We start from the raw sequence: 25292 nt of genomic DNA, 5'->3' as shown, positions 1-25292 counted from the left end.
TTCAGCAGATCATTTAATTCTTCTTCACTTTCACTCAGGATAGCAATGTCATCAGCGAATCGTATCATTGATATCCTTTCACCTTGTATTTTAATTCCACTCCTGAACCTTTCTTTTATTTCCATCATTGCTTCCTCGATGTACAGATTGAAGAGTAGGGGCGAAAGGCTACAGCCTTGCCTTACACCCTTCTTAATACGAGCACTTCGTTCTTGATCGTCCACTCTTATTATTCCTTCTTGGTTGTTGTACATATTGTATATGACCCGTCTCTCCCTATAGCTTACCCCTACTTTTTTCAGAATCTCGAACAGCTTGCACCATTTTATATTGTCGAACGCTTTTTCCAGGTCGACAAATCCTGTGAACGTGTCTTGAGTTTTCTTTAGCCTTGCTTCCATTATTAGCCGTAACGTCAGAATTGCCTCTCTCGTCCGTTTACTTTTCCTAAAGCCAAACTGATCGTTACCTAGCGCATGCTCAATTTTCTTTTCCATTCTTCTGTATATTATTCTTGTAAGCTGCTTCGATGCGTGAGCTGTTAAGCTGATTGTGCGATAATTCTCGCACTTGTCAGCTCTTGCCATCTTCGGAATTGTGTGGATGATGCTTTTCCGAAAGTCAGGTGGTATGTCGCCAGACTCATATATTCTACACATCAACGTGAATAGTCGTTTTGTTGCCACCTATACAATAATAAATGCTCATGCCCGAACAAATGAAAAAAAAAATTGTCTAACAAAAACAAAGGAAGAGGTAGATAAATTTGGGACCTTGTAGAACAAACTGTGAACAGAGTAAATAAAAAGAATGTAAAAATCTTATTGGGAGATTTCAATGCTCAGTTGGGAAAAGAAAGGAAATATAAAGATATAATTGGAAAACGGAGTCCACATAAATTTACAAACAAAATCGGTCAAAGACTTGTAGAACTCTGCAGAGAACACAACCTTATATCTAAATCAACATACTTTAAGAGGAAGCCAAGTAAACTTAAAACATGGAAACATCCAGACTGAAGGAAGAGGGAGTGGCAGCTAGACCATGTCTGTATGGACAAAAATTTTCATAAGGAGATCCACAATGTTAAAGTACTGAGAGGAGTAGACACAGGTTCAGGCCATTATATAATTAAAATTAAAATCAAATTCACTCCGTTAAAGAAGAGGACCAGAAAAACTAATAAAATAAAAAGGAGGTTTGACCCACATCACCTAATTAAAAATAATAAATACCAACAAATAACACAAACCATCAAATTAACACATGATCTAGAACAACTAGTGCCTAATCTTAAAAAAGAAGCAGAGAATCTAGCTCCCTTGAACCCACGAAGGAAACCTGCATGGTGGACATCAGAGTGTGACAAATTCAATGAAGATAAGACACTAAGCATGGTTAAAGTTTCAAACACATAAAAGTGAAGAAAATGCCATCAACCTAAAAAATGAAAGGAAAAAAAAAATCACACAAAATATTAGAAGAATCAAGAGAGGATTTCATAAAGATATTATAAACTCTATAGAAGGTAATTATCATAAAACCAACTCCAGGAACTACTATAAAATCTTCGGGAAACAACTACAGCAATATGAGGCCCCTACACTAATACTGGAAGATGAAGATGGAAGAATGACACACAGTAACAAGGAAAATGCAGAAATCATGGCAAAAGCATTTAACAAACTTCTGAATTGCAAGGAACCCAAAGAACCCTTACAAATCAACATAAATACCCCAATAAAAACCAAACCTAACAAACTAGACCCTCCAACTTTCCAAGAAGTAGAAAAAATTCTTAAAGAACAAATAAATTATAAGGCATGTGGAGAAGATCAGGTTTTTGTTGAAATGTGGAAATATGCAAGTGACACAGTCAAGACCTCCTTACACATGGCTCTAACAAAAAAGTTTGTGTAACAGAACGATTCCCCGAACATTGGACCACAGCTATCATTCACCCACTACACAAAAAGGGAGATAAGAGCAACCCAGACAACTACAGAGGAATCTCTCTCCTAGATTGCACATACCAAATTCTATCCAAGATCCTATATGAAAGAATCAAGGAGCAATTAGAACAGGAGTTAGGGGAATATCAGGGAGGTTTCAGACCATGGAGAAGCTGTGCAGAGCAGATAATTAGTTTAAAGGTGATTATGGCATACTACAAGAAACGGAACAAACCTCTGGCAATAACATTTGTAGATTTTAAGAAGGCATATGACTGTCTCCACAGACCTTCAGTATTAAAAATTTTAAGAAATCTAGGACTCCGTCCAAAACTAATTAAAGTAATACAACTCACTCTAACCAACACCAAATCAAAAGAGAAGTTTAGAGGAGAAATTTCGGAAGCATTCCTCATAAAAACAGGCTTAAGACAAGGTGACTGCCTATCACCATTACTGTTCAACTGTGTACTGAAATACATAATGAGAGAATGGTACAGGGACAGTCCAAAGATGATAAGAATTGGAAGTGCAAAAGATGATATTAGCTTAAACTGCTTGGGATTCGCTGATAATCTTGCTATCCTAGCCAATACCATTCAAGAAGCCAGGCAACAAGTGAAATCACTACAAGAAATAGCAGAGAAAGTAGGCCTTAGAATATCATTTGAAAAAACCGAGATTATGCTAACTGATCCACCACTTGCAAACAAAATTACAATAGGAGAACAGGAAATCAAAATTGTTGATAAATTTAAATATTTAACCAAAATAATAACATACAATCTAAATGAGAAGCCATCATGGCAAATAGAATAAAAAACTGAACTATGCAAATTACATTACCAAATCTGCATACAACAAAAAAAGCCTATCTATAGATGCAAAATTAAAACACTATAAAACAGTTACACAACCAGAAATAACGTATGCAGCTGAAACAACTAATACAGCAGAAATTGACAGAATACTTAAAATAGAAAGAAGAATAATTAGGACATGTATAAATAAACAGTATAAAATAAATGGACGTTGGAGAATAGCATCAAATGAAACAGTATATAAGAAAATAGAACCAGTCATCAGCACGATCAGGAAGAAACGCATCTCATTCTTTGGACATCTGATGAGAACTCCAGAAAACAGAATTAGTAAAAAAATAATACAAAAATTGTGGAATAGCAAGAGCAACATTAAATGGATCACAGAAATTAAGGAAGATATGAAATAACTCCAAATTACAGTAGATGACCTAAAAAACAAGACAGAGAACACCAGAATCCTGCAAGACCCTCAAACCAGACTACAAATGAAAATCAATAAAAGGAGTACAGGAAGAGTGGTCTCAGATAAAGAAAGAAAGAAAATATCTGAAAGAATGAAGAAATATTGGACAGACAGAAGAGCAAAACGCCTTTCATATGAGAATAGACTCTAATAATTATGTTACCTAAATATCATATTAAGTTATTGTTGAGCTAAATTGTATCCCTGTATCTTGTTTACAACTTTGTATTTTTGACTAGAGTGGTCCAATGAAGGCCATAAAATAAATAATAATAATAATAATAATAATAATAATAATAAGCTATTTGTGTTAGTAGGCTTTCTGCACATTCTGTGTCTTAGCATTGTCAGATTTTCTATATACCAGCATGTCTAGGAACAGGAGACTGACCACTCTTCTTACCTCCAAGAAAAAATTAATTTTGGGGTAAATTCTTTTTTAGAAATCGTGGAACCCTGAAACTCTTCTTTTCTGTGTGGCTACGTAACAAATGTGTCATCCACAAAGTGGAGTCAACAGGAAGTCTTTAAAGGAAGATTGCTTAATGCTTATTGCTCAAGATGCTCATAAAAATGTCAGTTGTCATGGGCAACAAGGGTGAGCCCTTAGCAACAACATCTGAAAATTCACCATTGGATGTAAAATAGCTGATCAGAGAGATAAATCAGTTAAGTTACAAACATATGGAGCAACTTTCTCCCTTATGATCTCCATTGTGTCCGATACTGGGATGTTAGTAAGTAAATATGTCACATCAAAGCTTACAAGAATCTCGTGTATGGATATCTACATCATGTGTATAATTTCCAAGAAATGTTTTGGATCTGTGATGAAACTATTTGTTTTTCAACTAGATGTCTCAGTTTTTCAGATAGATGCCTTGCTAAAAAGTAAGTTGGCGAGTTAATCCCTTTTATGGAAGGTCGCCAGGGACACAATTCTTTTTTATCTTGAGTAATCCATGTATTTTTGGTTGAGAGAGGTATTCAGGGCACTAGATTCTTTGTAATAGAGTTATTCATTCTGGCGTATGATGCAAGATTTGTTTTGAATTTATGAATGATTCTGGTCGTCAGGTTGCTTTTTAATTTGGAGTACACAGGATCAGCTAACCGTTGTTCCATCTTCATGTGGTATTCCAGAGCATTCATAACACTAGCATTTCGCTTATCTGATTTCATCGAAATGATACTTCTGTTTCTCTTGAGTTCATTAAGAACTTCCCTTTCCTGCACCAGTATGTTGTTTTTGGGTAGTGTCAGTTTCCACAGAATTCTCAACACTTTTTACGTCTTCGATCTGTACCTTCAGGAGGAAAAAATCTAGGATGTTTCGACGGCACTTCGTATTTCTCGCTGTCTCTGATAGTGTCAAATCAACAGTGAACACCACAAGATTCTGAAGAGGATCGCAGCAGAGGGGTTGAAATGTCAATTGTTTAAAAGAAGTATGGAGTGGCCTAACAACCCAGAAGATTTTAACTTCAGTTACAACAGCCAGGAAAGCCTGCAGACTTACATAGTAATTATGGTATTTTGTCCAGTCTCACTCACATGGGACAGTAATTATGGTATTTTGTCCAGTCTCACTCACATGGGACATGAAGTCCCAGTTTTGTGTTAAGTGTACAAGTACACTTTTTCACACACAAAACAAGCCAATATATATTTTTTTTCTCATTGCCACCAAACATATAGACAAATTATTGCCCATTTGAAGATTTCAATTTGGTCAAATCGAAATTGCTAATTGGGAAGTAATTTGGCATCTCACAGTAACATGAAATTACCTTTTTCACCTTACATGAATTTATATCAATGGTGCACATATAATAAAGCTCTCTCTGTAATGTTTACTCTGTGTACATTTGTTACATGGTCACTAAGTGACTGCAAAGTATTAACTGAAGGCAGCCGAAACTTGGCAACTCACACTCCTCAGATAGCCAGTGGCTATGATTGTCATACAGAACATGCTTCGCAGATAAGGTCACAGCAATCCATAATCACTAGGTGCAGGTCCCTTGGGTGCTGCCAAAGTAGTCGTTGCTAGAATGTAAGCAGGGAAACAGACTTTAGTTTTACCTGGTCCCATGGACTTAAACGTTGCAAGAGACATCGGTCCAAATTCATGCAATCTCATTCACTAACTGCAGGTAACACAATTTGATGAAAAGAGTGTAATGAGATTGATATTGTCCTTTAATTTTTAACTACAAGGTAATTACATGAAAAGAAGTTTTGCCTCACCCCGGTTTCCTGAACTCTTGAAGATAGACGTTGACTGTGGATATTGTATTACAGACACAGACCCTTTGTCTGTTCCGAGACGTCACTAAACCCATCCAAAGATGTAAACAACCGTGCATGAGCAGCATCTATTGGACGGAGGGAGCCTGACAAACAATCAGTTCCAGTCATTCCACCAGGAAGGAGCTACACAGGTCGTGTTGTCTAGACAGTCAACCATGCATGCCATGTATGGACACTCAATACCACAGTTCAGTTGCATCCGCATTGTTACTTTGTACTAGGAAGATCTCTCAACAAGGGAAGTGTCCAGGCGTCTCGGAATGAACCAAAGCAATGTTTTTCGGACATGGAGGAGATATGGAGAGACAGGAACTGTTGATGACATGCCTCGCTCAGGCCGCCCAAGGTTTTCTACTGCAGGGGATTGCCACTACCCTGGATTATGCCTCGGAGGAACCCTGACAACAATGCCACCATGTTGAGTTATACTTTTTGTGCAGCCACAGGACGTAGTGTTAAGACTGAAACTGTGCACAATAAGCTGCATGATGTGCAACTTCACTCCAGACATCTATAGCGAGGTCCATCTTTGCAACCATGACACCATGCAGCGCTGTACTGATGGGCCCACGTCATGCTGTATGAATCGCTCAGGATTGGCATCAAGTTTTCTTCACCGATGAAGGTTAGGAGGCTTGCGTGCCTCAGCGATACAGATGGCCGTACCGTAGGTGCAACCATGATGGAGGGGCATCTGTTGAGAAGCCAGACAAACGTGTGGTTCCTGAAGAGGGGCAGCAGCCTTTTCAGTAGTTGCAGGGGCAACAGTCTGGATGATTGACTGATCTGGCCTTGTAACGCTAACCAAAACGGCCTTGCTATGCTGGTACTGCGAACGGCTGAAAGCAAGGGGAAACTACAACCGTAATTTTTCCCAAGGGCATGCAGCTTTACTGTACGGTTAAATGATGATGGCGTCCTCTTGGGTAAAATATTCCGGAGGTAAAATAGTCCCCCATTCGGATCTCCAGGCGGGGACTACTCAAGAGGACATCGTTATCAGGAGAAAGAAAACTGGCGTTCTGCGGATCGGAGCATGGAATGTCAGGTCCCTTAATCGGGCAGGTAGGTTAGAAAACTTAAAAAGAGAAATGGATAGGTTAAAGTTAGATATAGTGGGAATTAGTGAAGTTCGGTGGCAGGAGGAACAAGACTTTTGGTCAGGTGAATACAGGGTTATAAATACAAAATCAAATAGGGGTAATGCAGGAGTAGGTTTAATAATGAATAGGAAAATAGGAGTGCGGGTAAGCTGCTACAAACAGCATAGTGAACACACTATTGTGGCCAAGATAGACACGAAGCCCACACCTACTACAATAGTACAAGTTTATATGCCAACTAGCTCTGCAGATGATGAAGAAATTGATGAAATGTATGATGAGATAAAAGAAATTATTCAGGTAGTGAAGGGAGACAAAAATTTAATAGTCATGGGTGACTGGAATTCAAGAGTAGGAAAAGGGAGAGAAGGAAACATAGTAGGTGAATATGGATTGGGGAAAGAAATGAAAGAGGAAGCAGTCTGGTAGAATTTTGCACAGAGCGTAACTTAATCATAGCTAACACTTGGTTCAAGAATCATAAAAGAAGGTTGTATACTTGGAAGAATCCTGGAAATACTAAAAGGTATCAGATAGATTATATAATGGTAAGACAGAGATTTAGGAACCAGGTATTAAATTGTAAGACATTTCCAGGGGCAGATGTGGACTCTGACCACAATCTATTGGTTATGAGCTGTAGATTAAAACTGAAGAAACTACAAAAAGGTGGGAATTTAAGGAGACGGGATCTGGACAAACTGATTAAACCAGAGGTTGTACAGAGTTTCAGGGAGAGCATAAGGGAACAATTGTCATAAATGGGGGAAAGAAATACAGTAGAAGAAGAATGGGTAGCTCCGAGGGATGAAGTAGTGAAGGCAGCAGAGGATCAAGTAGGTAAAAAGACGAGGGCTAGTAGAAATCCTTGGGTAACAGAAGAAATATTGAATTTAATTGATGAAAGGAGAAAATATAAAAATGCAGTAAATGAAGCAGGCAAAAAGGAATAAAAATGTCTCAAAAATGAGATCGACAGGAAGTGCAGAATGGCTAAGCAGGGATGGCTAGAGGACAAATGTAAGTATGTAGAGGCTTATCTCACTAGGGGTAAGATAGATACTGCCTACAGGAAAATTAAAGAGACCTTTGGAGAAAGGAGAACCACTTGTATGAATATCAAGAGCTCAGATGGAAACCTAGTTCTAAGCAAAGAAGGGAAAGCAGAAAGGTGGAAGGAGCATATAGAGGGTCTATACAAGGGCAAGGTACTTGAGGACAATATTATGGAAATGGAAGAGAACGTAGATAAAGACGAAATGGGAGATACAATACTGCGTGAAGAGTTTGACAGAGCACTGAAAGACCTGAGTCGAAACAAGGCCCCGAAATTAGACAACATTCCATTAGAACTACTGACGGCCTCAGGAGAGCCACTTCTGACAAAACTCTGCCATCTAGTGAGCAAGATGTTTGAGACAGGCGAAATACCCTCAGACTTCAAGAAGAATATAATAATTCCAATCCCAAAGAAAGCAGGTGTTGACAGATGTGAAAATTACCGAACAATCAGTTTAATAAGCCACAGCTGCAAAATACTAACGCGAATTCTTTACAGACGAATGGAAAAACTAGTAGAAGCCAACCTCGGGGAAGATCAGTTGGGATTCCGTAGAAATATTGGAACACGTGAGGCAACACTGAACCTACGACTTATCTTAGAAAATAGATTAAAGAAAGGCAAACTTACGTTTCTAGCATTTGTAGACTTAGAGAAAGCTTTTGACAATCTTGACTGGAATACTCTCTTTCAAATTATGAAGGTGGCAGGAGTAAAAAACAGGCAGCAAAAGGCTATTTACAATTTGTACAGAAACCACATGCCAGTTATGAGAGTCGAGGGGCACGAAAGGTAAGCAGTGGTTGGGAAGGGAGTGAGACAGGGTTGTAGCTCTCCCCGATGTTGTTCAATCTGTATATTGAGCAAGCAGTAAAGGGAACAAAAGAAAAATTCGGAGTAGGTATTAAAATCCATGGAGAAGAAATAAAAACTTTGAGGTTCGCCGATGATATTGTAATTCTGTCAGAGACAGCAAAGGACTTGGAAGAGCATTTGAATGGAATGGACAGTGTCTTGAAAGGAGGATATAAGATGAACATCAACAAAAGCAAAACGAGGATAATTGAATGTAGTCAAATTAAGTCGTGTGATGCTGAGGGAATTAGATTAGGAAATGAGACACGTAAAGTAGTAAAGGAGTTTTGCTATTTGGGGAGCAAAATAACTGATGATGGTCGAAGTAGAGAGGATATAAAATGTAGACTGGTAATGGCAAGGAAAGCGTTTCTGTAGAAGAGAAATTTGTTAACATCGAGTATAGATTTAAGTGTCAGGAAGTCGTTTCTGAAAGCATTTGTATGGAGTGTAGCCATGTATGGAAGTGAAACATGGATGATAAATAGTTTGGACAAGAAGAGAATAGAAGCTTTCAAAATGTGGTGCTACAGAAGAATGCTGAAGATTAGATGGGTAGATCACATAACTAATGAGGAGGTATTGAATAGAATTGGGAGGAGTTTGTGGCACAACTTGACAAGAAGAAGGGACCGGTTGGTAGGACATGTTCTGAGGCATCAAGGGATCACAAATGTAGCATTGGAGGGCAGTGTGGAGGGCAAAAATCATAGAGGGAGACCAAGAGATGAATATACTAAACAGATTCAGAAGGATGTAGGTTGCAGTAAGTATTGGGAGATGAAGAAGCTTGCACAGGATAGAATAGCATGGAGAGCTGCATCAAACCAGTCTCAGGACTGAAGACCACAACAACAACAACAACAATCCTCCAACTGATAGTGCAACCATATTGGCAGCCTGTTGGCGAGGCATTTGTCTTCATGGACGACAATTCGTGCTCCCATCGTGCACATCTTATGAATGATTTCTTTCAGGATAACGACATTGTTCGGTTAGAGTGACCAGCATGTTCTCCAGACGTGAACCCTATCGAACACGCCTGGGATAGATTGAAAAAGGCTGTTTATGGACGATGTGACCACCAACCACTCTGTGGGATCTACGCTGAATCGCCATTGAGGAATGGGACAATCTGGACAAACAGTGCCTTGCTGAACCTGTCGATAGTATGCCATGACGAATACAGCCATGCATCAATGCAAGAGGACATGCTAGTGGGTATTAGAGGTACAGGTGTGTACAGACAGCAATCTGGACCACCACCTCTGAAGATGTCATTGTGTGGTGGTACAACATGCAGTGTGTGGTTTTTATGAGCAATAAAAAGGGCGGAAACAATGTTTAATTTGATATCTATTCCAATTTTCTGTACAGGTTCCAAAACTCTCAGAACTGAGGTGATGCAAAACTAGTGTAACAATTACCGCAGATGCCCGTATATGCGCAGACTGCTAACCATTTACTATCATAAAATGTATGTAGACTGCATGTAAGGCTTAGTAACTTATTCTCCTTCAGAACTGTAATTGAATACTTTCATAACAATTGCCAGAAACAAACATACTTCGCAAGTTATGACTGCCAGTTTTAGTGACAGGGAAAGAGCAATAAGCTTCTGAAAAGCCTGAACCCTAACTCCAGTTGTAGTACAAATTAATTTTTTCTCCCAAAATTACTCTGTTTTCAGTCTTGGCTCTTTCATTTTCACTATCAGCAAGAGCCTTTTGTTTTTATATATGACTTATAGAGCTAGATTAACAATGGTGTTAGTTACTTATTTCATCTTTAATGTATTGAGCATATATTTGTAAATACAAAGTGTAAACTGTAACACTACTGCTCTGTTCTAGCCACCATCTCCATGCCCATCTCAGGATGATGTGGTCAGTGTTGTCAATCATTTGGCCCAGATGGCAACATTATTAATGCTTGAGATGCAGTCCCCATCTCCTCCAGTTTCCAGTTGTGCAGAGCGCATATCATCTCTCTCTTGCCTGGAATACCTACTGTCACAGAATTTATTGAATAAACTTTACACCTGGAGCTTAAGTGCTGGGAGGTAATACATTTGCCTCTTTTTTATGAAATGAATTATATTTGTCACCAGAAGAAAATAGTCCTTTTAGGTTATAAAATACAGAAAGTTTCTCTGATAAAGTATTATTCATGACAGAAAACTGTTCATGATGATAATTGCTAATTCACATTAATTGCAAAACATTCATTTCCTTGTATGCAAAAACACAGTTTAAGTATTTACCAAGATATTTGTGTTCAAAGGTATGGTTCAACCCTCCGTTTGGAGCAGCTGAAACTATATGAGTTGCTGGCTGGCTGCTCTGGGGAACGAACTCACGGGCGAAGTTTGCTGGCTAATGAAGCATTTTTGCGACCATTGCTAGAATTACTGACAGCGTGTGCTGGTGAATGCTTTCCTGGTGAAGTTGAGAATCGTATTGTTGTCCTGCTTAATCAGCTGTGTGTGTCTCTTGTTCACGACACTGATCTCATGCAAAAGTTCTTCTCATCTAGTCCAGAATCTGAGGGATCCAGGTATTATAACCAATATTGTGTGTATTATTTAAAAATATATATTAGAGTCATATTTCTCCAAATGTGCTTTTCTTAGCATTTTATTTGAAGTTAATATTTTCTGATAGTACCATGAAGTGTAAAAGCTTATTGAGTTATTGCAAATTCACTAAGCTTCTAGCTTTACATTTAAGATCAGTTGTAACAACTGATTTTGTTGCCTGCCTGTAATCTGTTGTCACTAAGATAAAAAACACCAGCGTCCCTGGGAGGAAGTTGCAGTTTTCTGGGAGGCAATATAACCTGTCATGTGGAATGGGAAAGGGGGGGGGGGGGGGGGGAGATTGATAAATAATTTACTACAGTACTTGAACATTTTTAACCGTGTAGAAAAACTTTTTATTGAATGCTTTAAAAATTTCAGAATGTTCTAAAAATGTATGATGCTTTTCTACAAAGAGGAAATGATTCCCTAACAATTTAAAGTTTTTGCCACACTCCCCCTTGGCTGCAAACACTTCATACATGAGTCCAACTGCTCAGACCTTAACAGCAAGGGAGATGGTGCTGTGGTTAAGACTTTCCTAGCATTTGTAAGAAGTCTGGCGTAAAATAACTGACCAGTCATCCAGATTAAACTTTCCTAACTTGTTTAAGGTGAATGCTGCACTTGTTCTATTGAAAATGGCATGGACAGTTTCCTCTCTCATCCTCCTCCTCTCTGAGCATGTCTGAGTGCCTTATGATATCTTTATCAATAGTAGTTGAAACTTAATCTGCTTTCCTTCAAACAATAATATAATGATTTGAGATATGAATACTTATATGATTGTGAGAATGGACCATCCAGTCAAAATAATGATTAAAAAGTTAATGCTGAGAAAGGATTCCTCATGTGACATCAAATTAGAGGAGCTCTATCGCAGTAGCTCATGACGAGCTGTATAACCAGTGCAACATCTACTAGTTCTTTATTTTATGTTATAAACCAGGTGTGGGTGACATTTGGTGACCTGCAGGCCTGATTCACAATTTTACTTAACCTCACTGCCCACAGTCCGCAGCTCGTGGTCTAGTGGCTAGCGGTGCTACCTCTGAATCACGGGGTCCCAGGTTCGATTCCCGGCCGGGTTGGGGATTTTTCTCTCCCCGGTGACTGGGTATTTGTGTTGTCCTCATCATTTCATCATCATCCTCATCATTTGTGACAGTGGCTAGAATGGACAGTGAAAAAAAAAAAAAAAAAAAAAAAAAAAACTGGACTGTGAAAAAATTGGGACTTTGTACTGGTGCTGATGACCGAGTAGTTGAGTGCCCCACAAACCAATCATCATCATCATCATCATCATTGGCCAACTCTTCACATGACCTGACAGTAGCTCTCTGAACAAGTGAAGTCAAAGCTAGAAGGTGCATGATGATATGGTTTACGGGGTAACGTGTTGGTATAAATGGGACCCCATTCATGATGTGCCAACACCAAAAACTATTGCCTCAAAATACACATTTTTGAGAGCACATTCATTTTATGTTCATCCCAACTTCAGATATGGGCACTTATTTATGCGTCACGAGCATTGTTACTTTACTTACGATATTACACAGTAGGTGTCTTAAAAACTTTTGTAGCAAAAATCTGCAGCGCCTCACATTTTTCTCCGCGAAATTGTTCTCTAGGCCGGATTGAAACCAATTGTGAGCCAGACCTGGCCTGTGGGCTGCTGGTTGCCCTCCCTTGTTATAAACAATGCAGGGACGTAAGTTATTGCCACGATTATCCAAAATAAAGGATGCCAGCAGCTTATCCTCTATAAAACCATTCCATTACATGCTTAAGATTTGAAATTGAAAATTTATGAGTAAAATACATCTACATTAATATCTACACTCTGTACACCACAGTGTAGTGTGTGACGGAAGTTGTTAGTGGCTCATTTTATTAATGGAATGTTGTATGAAACGAATGATGATTCTCAGAATTTCTTAATGTGTCCTGGAACACCCAATCTCAGAATTTTAGAATAATCTTATTCGTACTGCACGTAATTCTAGCTGCATATCCCACAGGAATTTGTTGAAAATTGTGATACTCTCTCGCTAACTGAACAAACATATCTCAAGTCGTAAAGCTCTTCTCAGAATCTAGGGGTGCCCACAAGTCATGATGGCTCATATCCATGTAATCAACCTAGATGCAAGACATGTCCTATGCACCCTCACACCACCACATATGCCAGTCAGGTCACAAGCATCACCTATCCCATCAACAGTTGGGGTTACCTGTGGAAAGCAGTCATGTGACCTACAAACTAAGCTGCAACCATAGTGCTGCATTCTTCGTGGACACGACAACCAGTAAGCTATTTGTTCGCATGAATGGCCACTGACAAACTGTGGCCCAGAGACAGCTGGAACCCCCAGTTGCAGAGCATGCTGCCCAACACAAAATTCTCCATTTCAGTGACTGCTTCACTTCCTGTGCCATCTGGATCCTTCCTACCAACACTAGCTTTTTCTGAATTGCCAGGTGGGAACTATGCCTGCAGTATGTCCTATGTTCATATAACCCCCCTGCCCTCAACATTGGTTAATCCCTGTCCTTCACCAACCTGTCCTCTTCCATGCTCCCACTCCAGCAGTACATAGCCTCCTAGTCTACCAACACCCCCACAGCTTTTTTCTGCCCCCCGCCCCCCCCCCTCTACTTCTCTCCTGTTCCACATTGCCAAATCTGAGATTTCTCTGAAGGAAATGAAGAGAGGGAAAGCCACTGGCCCTGATGACCTCCCATCTGAGTTACGGTGTGCTCAGCACTGAAATGCAGCAGATTGGCTACCAATTTTTTTTCCAACCAGATCATCAGAGAAGGTAGAATACTTACAGATTGGCAGCTGGACATCACAGTACCAATCTTCAAAAAGAAAGGAAGCCTTGCTGACTGTTATGATTACTGTTCGACCAGATTACTGAGCCATGCGATTAAGATCTCCAAATGCATTCATGCATTCTTGACAAAAGGATTTGCGAGATCGCAAGGACTGAGCCGGGTTTTTGAAAAATTGTTGCACAACTTGACACCATCCATGTTGCTGGTTGAAAAATACTGCAAGAAGAACAAGCCACTGCACTTCGCATTTCTAGACCTCGGAAAGGCTTTTGATTGGCTGCCACATGACCCACTCTGTTTAGAGCTTAGAGGCCATGGCATTCTAAGTTATCTTGTAACTGGTTATAGCTTTTGTATGTAGAAATGAGGAGCTGTGTCCAAGCAGCTGCAGGAGTGTCAAAGACTTTCATGTCACAGTAGAAAACCACCAATGCTCGCCCGTATCACAACTGTTGTTTAGTTTTGTGATGGACCCCTGTCACATGTAACTTGCACATGATATTACCAATGGACACTTCCATATGCTGATCATTTTGTGTTCTCTGTGGAGAAAGTTTCATCTCCAGCACCAAACACAAGAGGGGTATGAGTGCCTTGCATTGTATAGATTGCGACTCGACAAAAGGAAAATGAGTACATGACATCAGATCTGTGACAAGTTCAAACCATCATTGTTGACAGAGAAGATCTACCAAGAGTAGATGCATGCAGTGGGAGGATGCATGATGGGAGTGGTGACTGGGTCTGGGTAATCCTGCTACCACCACCTACTCCATTGCAGTCACTAACATCACCTATCCCATCAAAGGCAGGGCTACCTGTGAAACCGCTCATGTGGTCTACAAGCTAAGCTGCAACCACTGTGCTGCATTCTATGTAGCCGTGGCACCTATCAAGCAAGCTCTCTGCCAGGAAACAAGTGAACCACCCTGTTGCTGAACACACTGCCAAACATGATGTTCTTCTTTTCAATGACACTGCTTCACAGCCTGTGCCACATGGATCCTTCCCACCAACACCAGCTTTTCTGAATTGTGCAGGTGGGAACTTTCCCTGTATTACGTCTTATGTTCTTGTAACCCTCCTGGCCTCAACCTTTGTTAGTCAGTCCTCACCCATTCAGCCCCTTCCCTGTTTCCTTCCAGCATTACACAGCTGTCATTCCACGACCACACCAGTGTTTTTATTTCTCTCCTTTTCCGATACTCCCCCCCCCCCCCCCCCCACCTCTCCCCTGCCCTCAGTCTAACCTTCAGCATTTCTCTATCTGCCACCCCCACCATACTATCGCTCCCCCTCCCCTTCCTGCTCCAGCCTCCTCCTTACCCCCACCCAGTCACCATTCTGGTGCTGCTGCTTGCAGTGTGGTTTCAGTTGCCTGAGGCTGCATTCGTGTGTGTGAGTTGCGTTGGGATCCTGGATTTTCTAAAATTCAGGTATCAAGTGCTGGCTTGCCACAAAAGAAGCAGAACAATGATTGGAGGTTGTGGAGACTTAAGATGCTTAGATGGATGGGTGGCATCACTTGATGGATGGCACCAAGTGTTGGCCAGCCACAAAAGAGGCAAAACAGTGATTGGGAGTCATGGAGACTTAAGAGGATTAGGTGGCATATGCAAGAAAGTCATTTGCAATGGTTCAGACATCTGATGTGTCCGGAGGATGATACCACTGCAAAGGCGGCATACACAGTAGAAATCACAGGAAAGAGACAGAAGGGATGACCAAGAGTATGATGGGGCAACACACTGCACAATGATCTGAAGGCTGTAAATCTTCATCCAAGCATGGTCCACGATTGAACAAAATGTAGAAAGCGAATCCACTCAGCGGATCCTGCCACCAGCTGGGACAAGTCATAAAGAAGAAGAAGATAGGAGTTTGTTTGAGAAATCTCTACCCCTTGCACTCCCCCCCCCCCCCCCCCCCTGTCCTGTTTATACCTAGAGCTTATACAGTACATAAGCAAAAATGAATCTTTACAATGAATATTATATGAAATGCACATGAGGAATTATGGAACAGATTTGTTAGTAAAATAGTGGATGATGTACACAGGTGACAATGGCATATAAAGTAATCAAAGATCTTAACCAAGCAGAAAGGGGCCTTGTCAGTCTAAATTTTAATGCTGTTGCCCACTGGATTGAGCGTTATAAAAAGTCCTAGTTTGCTGACGTATCAGAGGAAAAAGAATGAGAATAAGAAGATAAAAGTTTTGATACAACAATTACAGACCTGGAAACTGCACTTAGAACCATAAAAACTAAAAAAAAAAATATGATTTTGATTGAATTAATTCAGAACTATTGAAATATGACAGTAAATTCTTTAAACAGTGTGTTTTGCTGCAGTGCTCCGAATTCCCAATGTCTGGAAAAAAGCTCTCGTAAAATCTGTGTTTGAAAAAAGTGATGTAAGTATGACAACAAACTAGAGGGAAATGCATTTATCAAACACCACATATGCACTGAGGTGACAGAAGTCATGGGATACCTCCTAATATTGTGTCAGACCACCTTTTGCCCAGTACTGTGCAACAAATTGACATGGCATGTACTCAACAAGTCATTGGAAGTCCCCTGCAGAAATATTGAGTCATGATGCCTCTGCAGCTGTCTATAATTTCAAAAATGTTGCTGGTGCAGGATTTTGTGCACGAACTGATTTGTCGATTATGTCCCATAAATGTTCATTTGGATTCATGTTGGGCATTCTGGGTGGCCATATCGGTCACTTGAACTGTCCAGAATGTTCTGATGTTGCACATTTTCATCCATAAAAATTCCATCTTTGTTTGGGAACATGAAGTTCATGAATGGCTGCAAATGGCCACTAAGTAGCCGAACATAACCACATCTGAAACAAATAGAAAAACTTAATATAGTGTCATGCAATAAATATAATTTCAAACACTATAATTTTGATTTTATGAAAATAATAGAAACAATGCAAACAACTTAAATTACATTTAGAAAGGTACCAGGGATAAAACACCGATTATTTGATAGATAAGAAGGGGTTTTCCTTGTCCTTCATTTACAAGCAAGTGCATGATTTATTCATAGACCATTTCCATTATTAAGCCTGAGTCAATAGCAAGAACACCAAGATAACTAAGACGATCTTGTTTTTGTGATGTCTTCAAATAATTGTGTATGCATCTTGCAGCAAAAAAATGACCTTTCTATGGAAACAGGAGTACTCAACTATATTTGAAGAGCTATGTTCAGATTTGGGTAAACATTCTCTAAGTTGTCACCTTTTAGCATATTTCGCAGTTCTGGAAGAGAGTTTGACTCATTTTCATTCTTTACACTACCTTAATCAGGCAGGTAGGTTAGAAAATTTAAAAAGGGAAATGGACAGGTTGAAGTTAGATATAGTGGGAATTAGTGAAGTTCGGTGGCAGGACGAACAAGACTTCTGGTCAGGTGACTACGGGGTTATAAACACAAAATCAAATAGGCGTAATGCAGGAGTAGGTTTAATAATGAATAGGAAAATAGGAATGCGGGTAAGCTACTACAAACAGCATAGTGAACGCATTATTGTGGCCAAGATAGATACGAAGCCCACACCTACTACAGTAGTACAAGTTTATATGCCAACTAGCTCTGCAGATGACGAAGAAATTGAAGAAATGTATGATGAAATAAAAGAAATTATTCAGATAGTGAAGGGAGACGAAAATTTAATAGTCATCGGTGACTGGAATTCGAGTGTAGGAAAAGGGAGAGAAGGAAACATAGTCGGTGAATATGGACTGGGGCTAAGAAATGAAAAAGGAAGCCGCCTGGTAGAATTTTGCACAAAGCACAAGCTAACACTTGGTTTAAGAATCATGAAGGAAGGTTGTATACATGGAAGAACCCTGGAAATACTAAAGGTATCAGATAGATTATATAATGGTAAGACAGAGATTTAGGAACCAGGTTTTAAATTGTAAGACATTTCCAGGGGCAGATGTGGACTCTGACCACAATCTATTGGTTATGACCTGTAGATTAAAACTGAAGAAACTGCAAAAAGGTGGGAATTTAAGGAGAAGGGACCTGGATAAACTGAAAGAACCAGAGGTTGTACAGAGTTTCAGGGAGAGCATAAGGGAGCAATTGACAGGAATGGGGGAAAGAAATACAGTAGAAGAAGAATGGGTAGCTTTGGGGGATGAAGTAGTGAAGGCAGCAGAAGATCAAGTAGGTAAAAAGACGAGGGCTAGTAGAAATCCTTGGGTAACAGAAGAAATATTGAATTTAATTGATGAAAGGAGAAAATATAAAAATGCAGTAAATGAAGCAGGCAAAAAGGAATACAAACGTCTCAAAAATGAGATCGACAGGAAGTGCAAAATGGCTAAGCAGGGATGGCTAGAGGACAAATGTAAGTATGTAGAGGCTTATCTCACTAGGGGTAAGATAGATACTCCCTACAGGAAAATTAAAGAGACCTTTGGAGATAAGAGAACGACTTGCATGAATATCAAGAGCTCAGATGGAAACCCAGTTCTAAGCAAAGAAGGGAAAGCAGAAAGGTGGAAGGAGTATATAGAGGGTCTATACAAGGGCAATGTGCTTGATGACAATATTATGGAAATGGAAGAGGATGTAGATGAAGATGAAATGGGAGATACGATACTGCGTGAAGAGTTTGACAGAGCACTGAAAGACCTGAGTCGATACAAGGCTCCCGGAGTAGACAACATTCCATTGGAACTACTGACGGCCTTGGGAGAGCCAGTCCTGACAGAACTCTACCATCTGGTGAGCAAGATGTATTAAACAGGCGAAATACCCTCAGACTTCAAGAAGAATAAAATAATTCCAATCCCAAAGAAAGCAGGTGTTGACAGATGTGAAAATTACCGAACTATCAGTTTAATAAGTCACATCTGCAAAATACTAACACGAATTCTTTACAGACAAATGGAAAAACTAGTAGAAGCCAACCTCGGGGAAGATCAGTTTGGATTCCGTAGAAACACTGAAACACGTGAGGCAATACTGACCTTACGACTTATCTTAGAAGAAAGGTTAAGGAAAGGCAAACCTACGTTTCTAGCATTTGTAGACTTAGAGAAAGCTTTTGATAATATTGACTGGAATACTCTCTTTCAAATTCTGAAGGTGGCAGGAGTAAAAAACAGGCAGAAAAAGGCGGCGAAGAAGCTATCTATGTAAAAAAGAAGGACACCAGAAGTGTAAGAGATTCTTGTTCATTACAAGGCAGCTGGTCGCTCTGATTTTGTGAGCAAGCAACCACATAAGTCTGTTATAATTTTAGCATTTTACTGCTGGTATTTTCTTGAATAGAGAGGTTTATTCTATTTATCCTTCCCAGACTTGCAGTTTGTTTATTAATTTCTGCTCCTAATATCGTATTCCACTAAATTGTTCACCATAGTTAACATCACTACATTAAGCTTCCACAAAATGAAAGGGAACATTATGAAATGACCCAATTTCTAAATGTAAAAGGACAAGCACTGTTTACAGTGGCAGGGTTTAGGAGGATTGCTTCTACTCACAGGTCTGGCCTGGAGGAATGGCTTTTCTCAACCTCTCAAATATGATATTGCATTACATTCTCTGAAAGTTGCTAATTTGTGTTGTGGAACATTATTGAAGTAAGATTACCTGTAAGTAAGTAATGTGTCATATTGTACTAGGGCACATATGATCATGGTGTTTATTTTGGACCCAAAAACCAGCTCCTCCTCTTTCTCCTACTCCTACTCGGATCTTATCACTACTGCCTATTATCTTAACTTTATAAATGTCACATATCCTTGAACAGATCTCATGAATCCTTCAGACATGTTTGTAATAATTCTCCTTTATAGATGGATTGCTCTTTCTAGAGATACTGTCAGTGAATCTTGAATCTGGATTTCTGGCAACAAACGTACTGCTCCAAATTTCAACAGTGGATAAACCATTATTGTCGTGACCTGCTTAATCAGTTACTGTTGACCTGGAATTTAACCTTCAATCAGATGTGGTGTTCTGTGCAACAAGATCACGTCTCTGGTTCACTTGCTTTATATTAAATTTCCTAACTAAGCACATTATAAATGGCACATATCTTTACAGAAAAGCAAAGAGGACATATGGGCACAACAACAATAGTAATATTTGTATATCAGTTGGGGAGTGAAACTGGGAAACATTCTAAGTGCTATTTTTTTCACAAAATGCATTTTGAATGCAGTTGTATTACTGGTATTCCGTTGCATACGCCTAGATTTTTTCCCAGTATCAAATCATGGAGAAAATGTTTCAAACATTCATTGCTATATGGCACATGTCCTTTGCGTCAAGAATGCTCCCATCTGGAGTTCCAAGTGTCATGGGTCAAGATCTCCTCTGTTTAGTTTGGGATGGTTGGAAGAGATAACACACAGTTTTGGTGAATGGGCACAGTTTTTTGATCTGTGACACGACATTGTGAAGTTACAGAGAAACCAAGAAAGATAAGGAACTTTTTGTTCTGCAAGGTTTACACAAGTGCATTGAGTAATCCATAGTTAGGAATGCACTCCTTGTATTTCCGATACATAAAACTGACTTCTTTGATTTTAAAGATACTGTTGAAACATTGTTGTTAATGCAGGCATATAAGATCTCCAAATGCAGCTTGATCAAAGTTTCCCATACTCTTGCATCTCAAATAGCTATTAAAAATTCTTACTCTGAAACATAAAACAAATTGGCTTTTGACACATTTTGCAACAGTATTTTATAGTCTTTGCTTTCCTGAGCAAGTATTGTACCTTTTCCTCTTCAACCCCATTTCAGTTTTTCTACTTTTGTGCATTCATCTTCTGCTTATTCTTCAAATTTTGGTGCATAATGTTTTAGCCTCTGTTGCAGATCTACATCAATTCTTGAGGTCTCCAAATGTCTTCAAACCAACTGAGGTGAAAGTAACGCATAAGATGGTTGTTTCAGGGATCAATTTCTCCCAATACAATTTTCATTGCTGCCAAAATAAACTATTTATGCATCGATTCCAGGTATTAGAGATGGCCACACAAGTAGTATGGAGGTGCTTCGTGAACTCAAATGGGAATTATTGGAGGGAAGTCAATGCCCTTTTTGTAAGGTACTGTTGCGCAAATGTAGAGAACCATGATTTGAGGCAGACTGCAGAATGATTCTACTGCCTCCAACATACGTTTTGCATAGGGACTATGAAGATAAGATGTGAAAAATTATGGCTCTAACAGATGCTTTAACACAGTAGTCTTTTCCTTGCTCTTTTGCGAGTGGAATAGGAGAGGAAAGGACTAGTAGTGGCGCGAGGTACACGAGTGCCCATTTCTTGCAACATCATACGAAGGGATCAGCGTATCTTTAGCGTTATCTCCACTGTTGGTGCCATTGTGAAAATGTTACCATGTATGGCTTCTGTTCGTCTCCTGTGCCAGCATCTGTTGAGTTATTCTCATGCAAATTTGAGCCCAGGATCACACATTTCCCTTTTTAGAAAAGTAGTAAACAAGAGTACAGTTTTTCTTGAAGCCAGAAAGTGAACTGTGGACAACATTTTCTTTACTGGTAACTAATGCCAGAGGAATCTCGCACACATTTGTTCTGCATCACAATAAAAGAAAAAAAATTCTTTCTAACTCATCTATCAATCCAAGCTGATAAACTAGTTGTCTGTCATTATGTTTCAACTCGACGCATAAATAGGTTCACACAAATGTAGCACGGTATCTGGAGATTTGTTGTTTATAAGCTATAATCCTTCTGTTGACAACCTGTTGCTGGACTTGCATTCAGTAGGACGATGGTTCAATCCCGCGTCCAGCCAGCCTGATTTAGTTTTCCGTGATTTCCCTAAATCGCTCTAGGCAAACTCTGGGCTGGTTCCTTTGAAAGGGCACGGCAGACTTCCTTCCCCGTCCTTCCTTAATCCGATGAGACCGATGACCTCGCTGTCGGGTCTTCTCCCCGAAACAACCCATCCCAACAACCTGGCGTCCATTTCCAAATTATGCCAGAAAAATACACGGGAATCCACAAGAGCAAATATTTTACTGCCGTATTTATTTAGTTTTCTGTGTATGTATTGATGAAAGGTGATCTTCCATGGAATCAATCCAGTTTCTCATCTTCTGTAACATTTTCTCCAAGAATATAGGACTTCTGATACTTCTGTACAAACATTGAAAATATTTCCATAATCATTATGATCTTGTCTAATTTTCCCCTTTCATCAAGTATTGCACTATTGTCAAATCTAAGGCAGCAGATGATGAACTTGAAACATTTTATGTTCACTGCGAGACACAGTTTTTCAGTACTGTCACCATAAATTCCCCACAGATCTGTTAAGCTTTGTATGTTACTTCTGATAATGCTAGCTAAGAATAAGAGACTGATTATGGTTTCTAGTTCAATAACTTCTGTGGTTTTATGTGTCGCATATGCTGGAATGACATCCTGGAACTTCCAGAATGCGATGAGAACAACATGGAAAAGATTGCTACTCACCACATAGAGATGGCATTGAGACCTAGAGAAGCAAAATGAAAGAGATTGCTACAAATATTTCAGCTTCTGGATAGAGTCCTTCAAAAGTGGAAAACTCATTCATCTTCACACTGTACATGCGTGACCACTGCCTCCAGTCACTAAGGCCTGTCTGGGGCTGTCTGAAGTGAGCAACAGTGTAGCTGGGGTGGGTAATGGGGATAAGAAAGAGATGGGCTAGAGAGGGACAGGGGTAGCAAGGCAGCGGTGGGGGAAGTTGCTAGTGCTGCCTGTGGGAGTGTGCAGGTACATGGTGGGGACAGAGTAGGGCTGGTAGGAGTAGCGTGAGGAGGCTGTACTAGGTGGGGCAGTGGGGGGTGGGGAGGGGGGGAGAAGAGTAAAGGATAAGTGCATTGGTGGGATAGAAGGCGTTTGTGTACTGGATTGGGAATAGAGAAGTGGATAGGGAGGCAGAGGGCAGGGACTAGCTAAAATGGAGACCAGGGGCTTATGGGCACAAAGGATACGTTGTAGGGAGAGTTCTCACCTGCACAGGTGAGAAAAGCTGTTGTTGGTGGGATAAATCCAGATAGTACAGGCTGTAAAGTAGTCATTAAAGAAAGTTACAGTTGGCCATGGTGACCAGGAATAAGCTAGTGCATTTGGTGTCGGTCAGGCATTGGGAGAGGTAGTGTCTAACAGGGGCAATGCTATGGATGTTGGGGTGTTAGTGTAGAGGGAGGTGGCATTGATAGTGGCAAGCAGGGTTTCGGGTGGTAAAGGATAAGGAATTGTGGGAGGGACACTAAAGGAAATACAGGGTGGCGCACGAAATGTGTTACTATTTTGTTTTTGAATATAAACTTTATTGTCAATACAATCTGATAGGAACATATACTACAATGAAGAGCTGCCCATGGAGATTTGTTCTAACTCAGCACATGCTCAATATGTCCACTATTTCGTTTCCTAACTTCCTTCAAACAAACACTGAAGTTAGTGATTACCCTACGGCACATGTCTTCCGTAATTTAACTGCAAGCTTGAAGAATAAGTCTTCTGAGCTCCATTAAATCATGTGGACGTTTCGGGAAAATTTTTTCCTTTAGGTACCCCCACAGAAAAAAGTCACATGGATTGAGGTCTGGACTATTGGGGGGCCAATTTTGTCCATCATTGAAGCGACCTGGAAACCTGAGTGAAATGATCCGCATGTCGAAATGCTCATGTAAAAGCTCCAACACAGTGTTTGCAGTATGTGGCCTTGCTCCATCTTGCATGAACCACTGCGTGTTGAAGGGCAAGGCAGTAGCAAGAAGCTGTGAAATTTACGGAGCTCAGAGGACTTATTCTTCAAGCTTGCAGTGAAATTACAGAAGACATGTACCGTAGGGTACTCACTAACTTCAGTGTTCGTTTGAAGGAAGTTAGGAAATGAAATGGTGGACATATTGAGCATGTGCTGAGTTAGAGCAAATCTCCATGGACAGCTCTTCATTGTAGTATATGTTCCTTTCAGATTGTATTGCCAATAAAGTATATATACAAAAACAAAATGGTAACACATTTCGTGTGCCGCACTGTAGTTGGTTTCTTTTATTTTGGAGGGTAGGTTGTGGGTAATAGGCTGAAGATTTTGGTACACAAGGGCAAAGACAGTGTCTGTGGGGGCACAGTAACCAGCCACAATTGGATGCCTTGGGTGGTAGGGTTTTTATACTTTAGGAAGCATATACAAGGTAGGAGTGTAAGGAGTGTTGGTAGTGAGGAAGGACACAGACTCAGGGCAGAGGTTCTGGGATGCATGTAATCCTGCTGGATTTCTGGAGGGGGTCACTGTAGCTTGGCTTGTAGATGGGTGTACCTGACAGCTGGCAGAGCCCCTCAGACAGGTAATTCCTGAGGTTTATAAACATGGTGGTGAATCTCTGTCAGCAGGTATAACAATGAAAACAATCAATTATTGATGAAATTATTTAATTGGATAGAAATCTACTCACCAAGCGGCGGCATAACACACACAAGAGACCTTTGTGATTGACAAGCTTTCGGAGCCAGTGGCTCCTTCGGACACCATGAGTTGGATAACAATGCAGGAACCAAACGTGGGATTGGGGAAACTTTTGTGTTGGCGCAGATGGAAGGTGGAAGGATCAATAGTGGAGGATACAAAACACATCAAATTACATAAAACTTCGTGGGATTGTAAAAAAGAAAATGGGGGGGGGGGGGGGTGCAGGTCGATAGGTGGATATGTGTGAAGGATTGTGGTAGCAGGTTTAATTGGATTAGGTGAAGTCAGTAAGGTGTGTGTTTGAATAAGGCAAGGGAGAAAGGGGGGGGGGCAGTTAGGAACAGTGTGCAACAAAGTACTTATGGCACAGGAAGGCACAGGAAAACACATTGAAAAAACATGATTGTGAAGGGAGGTAATGTGATAAATTTAAGAACCAGGAATTATTACATTGGTGGTGAAAAATTTGGGACATGAGATGAAGAATGTGGAACATGAGACTCTCCACCTACAATCTGTGTGGGCATGTAGCCCTAAAAAGAGAGGAAAGTAAAAAAAGAAAAGAACAATTAGTAATGTAATGTAATAGAGAATAGGAATAGAGGGAAACAGCACTGAGTTATGGAATGGAATGGAAGTGAAGCCATTATGCAAAATCAAACAAAGGAGCATCCAGGATGGAATAACAATAATATGGGAAAGATAACATTGGTACTCACCACATAGAGAAGGCACTGAGTTGCAGATGGGTATAATGAAAAAGATTGCTAGAAATATTTCAGCTTTCGAACAAAGTCCTCCTTCAG

The 25292-nt window shown here is 40.1% G+C and overlaps 1 protein-coding gene across 2 annotated transcripts in view; it reads left to right on the top strand.

Annotated features, from left to right (window-relative positions):
• The window catches only part of LOC126413318 (FHIP family protein AGAP011705-like), a 244294-nt gene that overhangs the window by 41999 nt on the left and 177003 nt on the right, over nt 1-25292 (top strand). For both annotated transcript variants that reach the window (XM_050083218.1, XM_050083217.1), the window contains exons 3-4: nt 10424-10632; nt 10854-11126. In XM_050083218.1, the coding sequence (XP_049939175.1) occupies nt 10424-10632; nt 10854-11126 (482 nt within the window). The remainder of the gene's footprint in view (nt 1-10423; nt 10633-10853; nt 11127-25292) is intronic.

Source organism: Schistocerca serialis, chromosome 7 (genome assembly GCF_023864345.2).
Source record: "Schistocerca serialis cubense isolate TAMUIC-IGC-003099 chromosome 7, iqSchSeri2.2, whole genome shotgun sequence".
In the NCBI taxonomy this organism is placed as follows: Eukaryota; Metazoa; Arthropoda; class Insecta; order Orthoptera; family Acrididae; genus Schistocerca; species Schistocerca serialis.
Note: the sequence above shows the minus strand (reverse complement) of the source record. Positions and strands in the feature narration are given on the sequence as shown.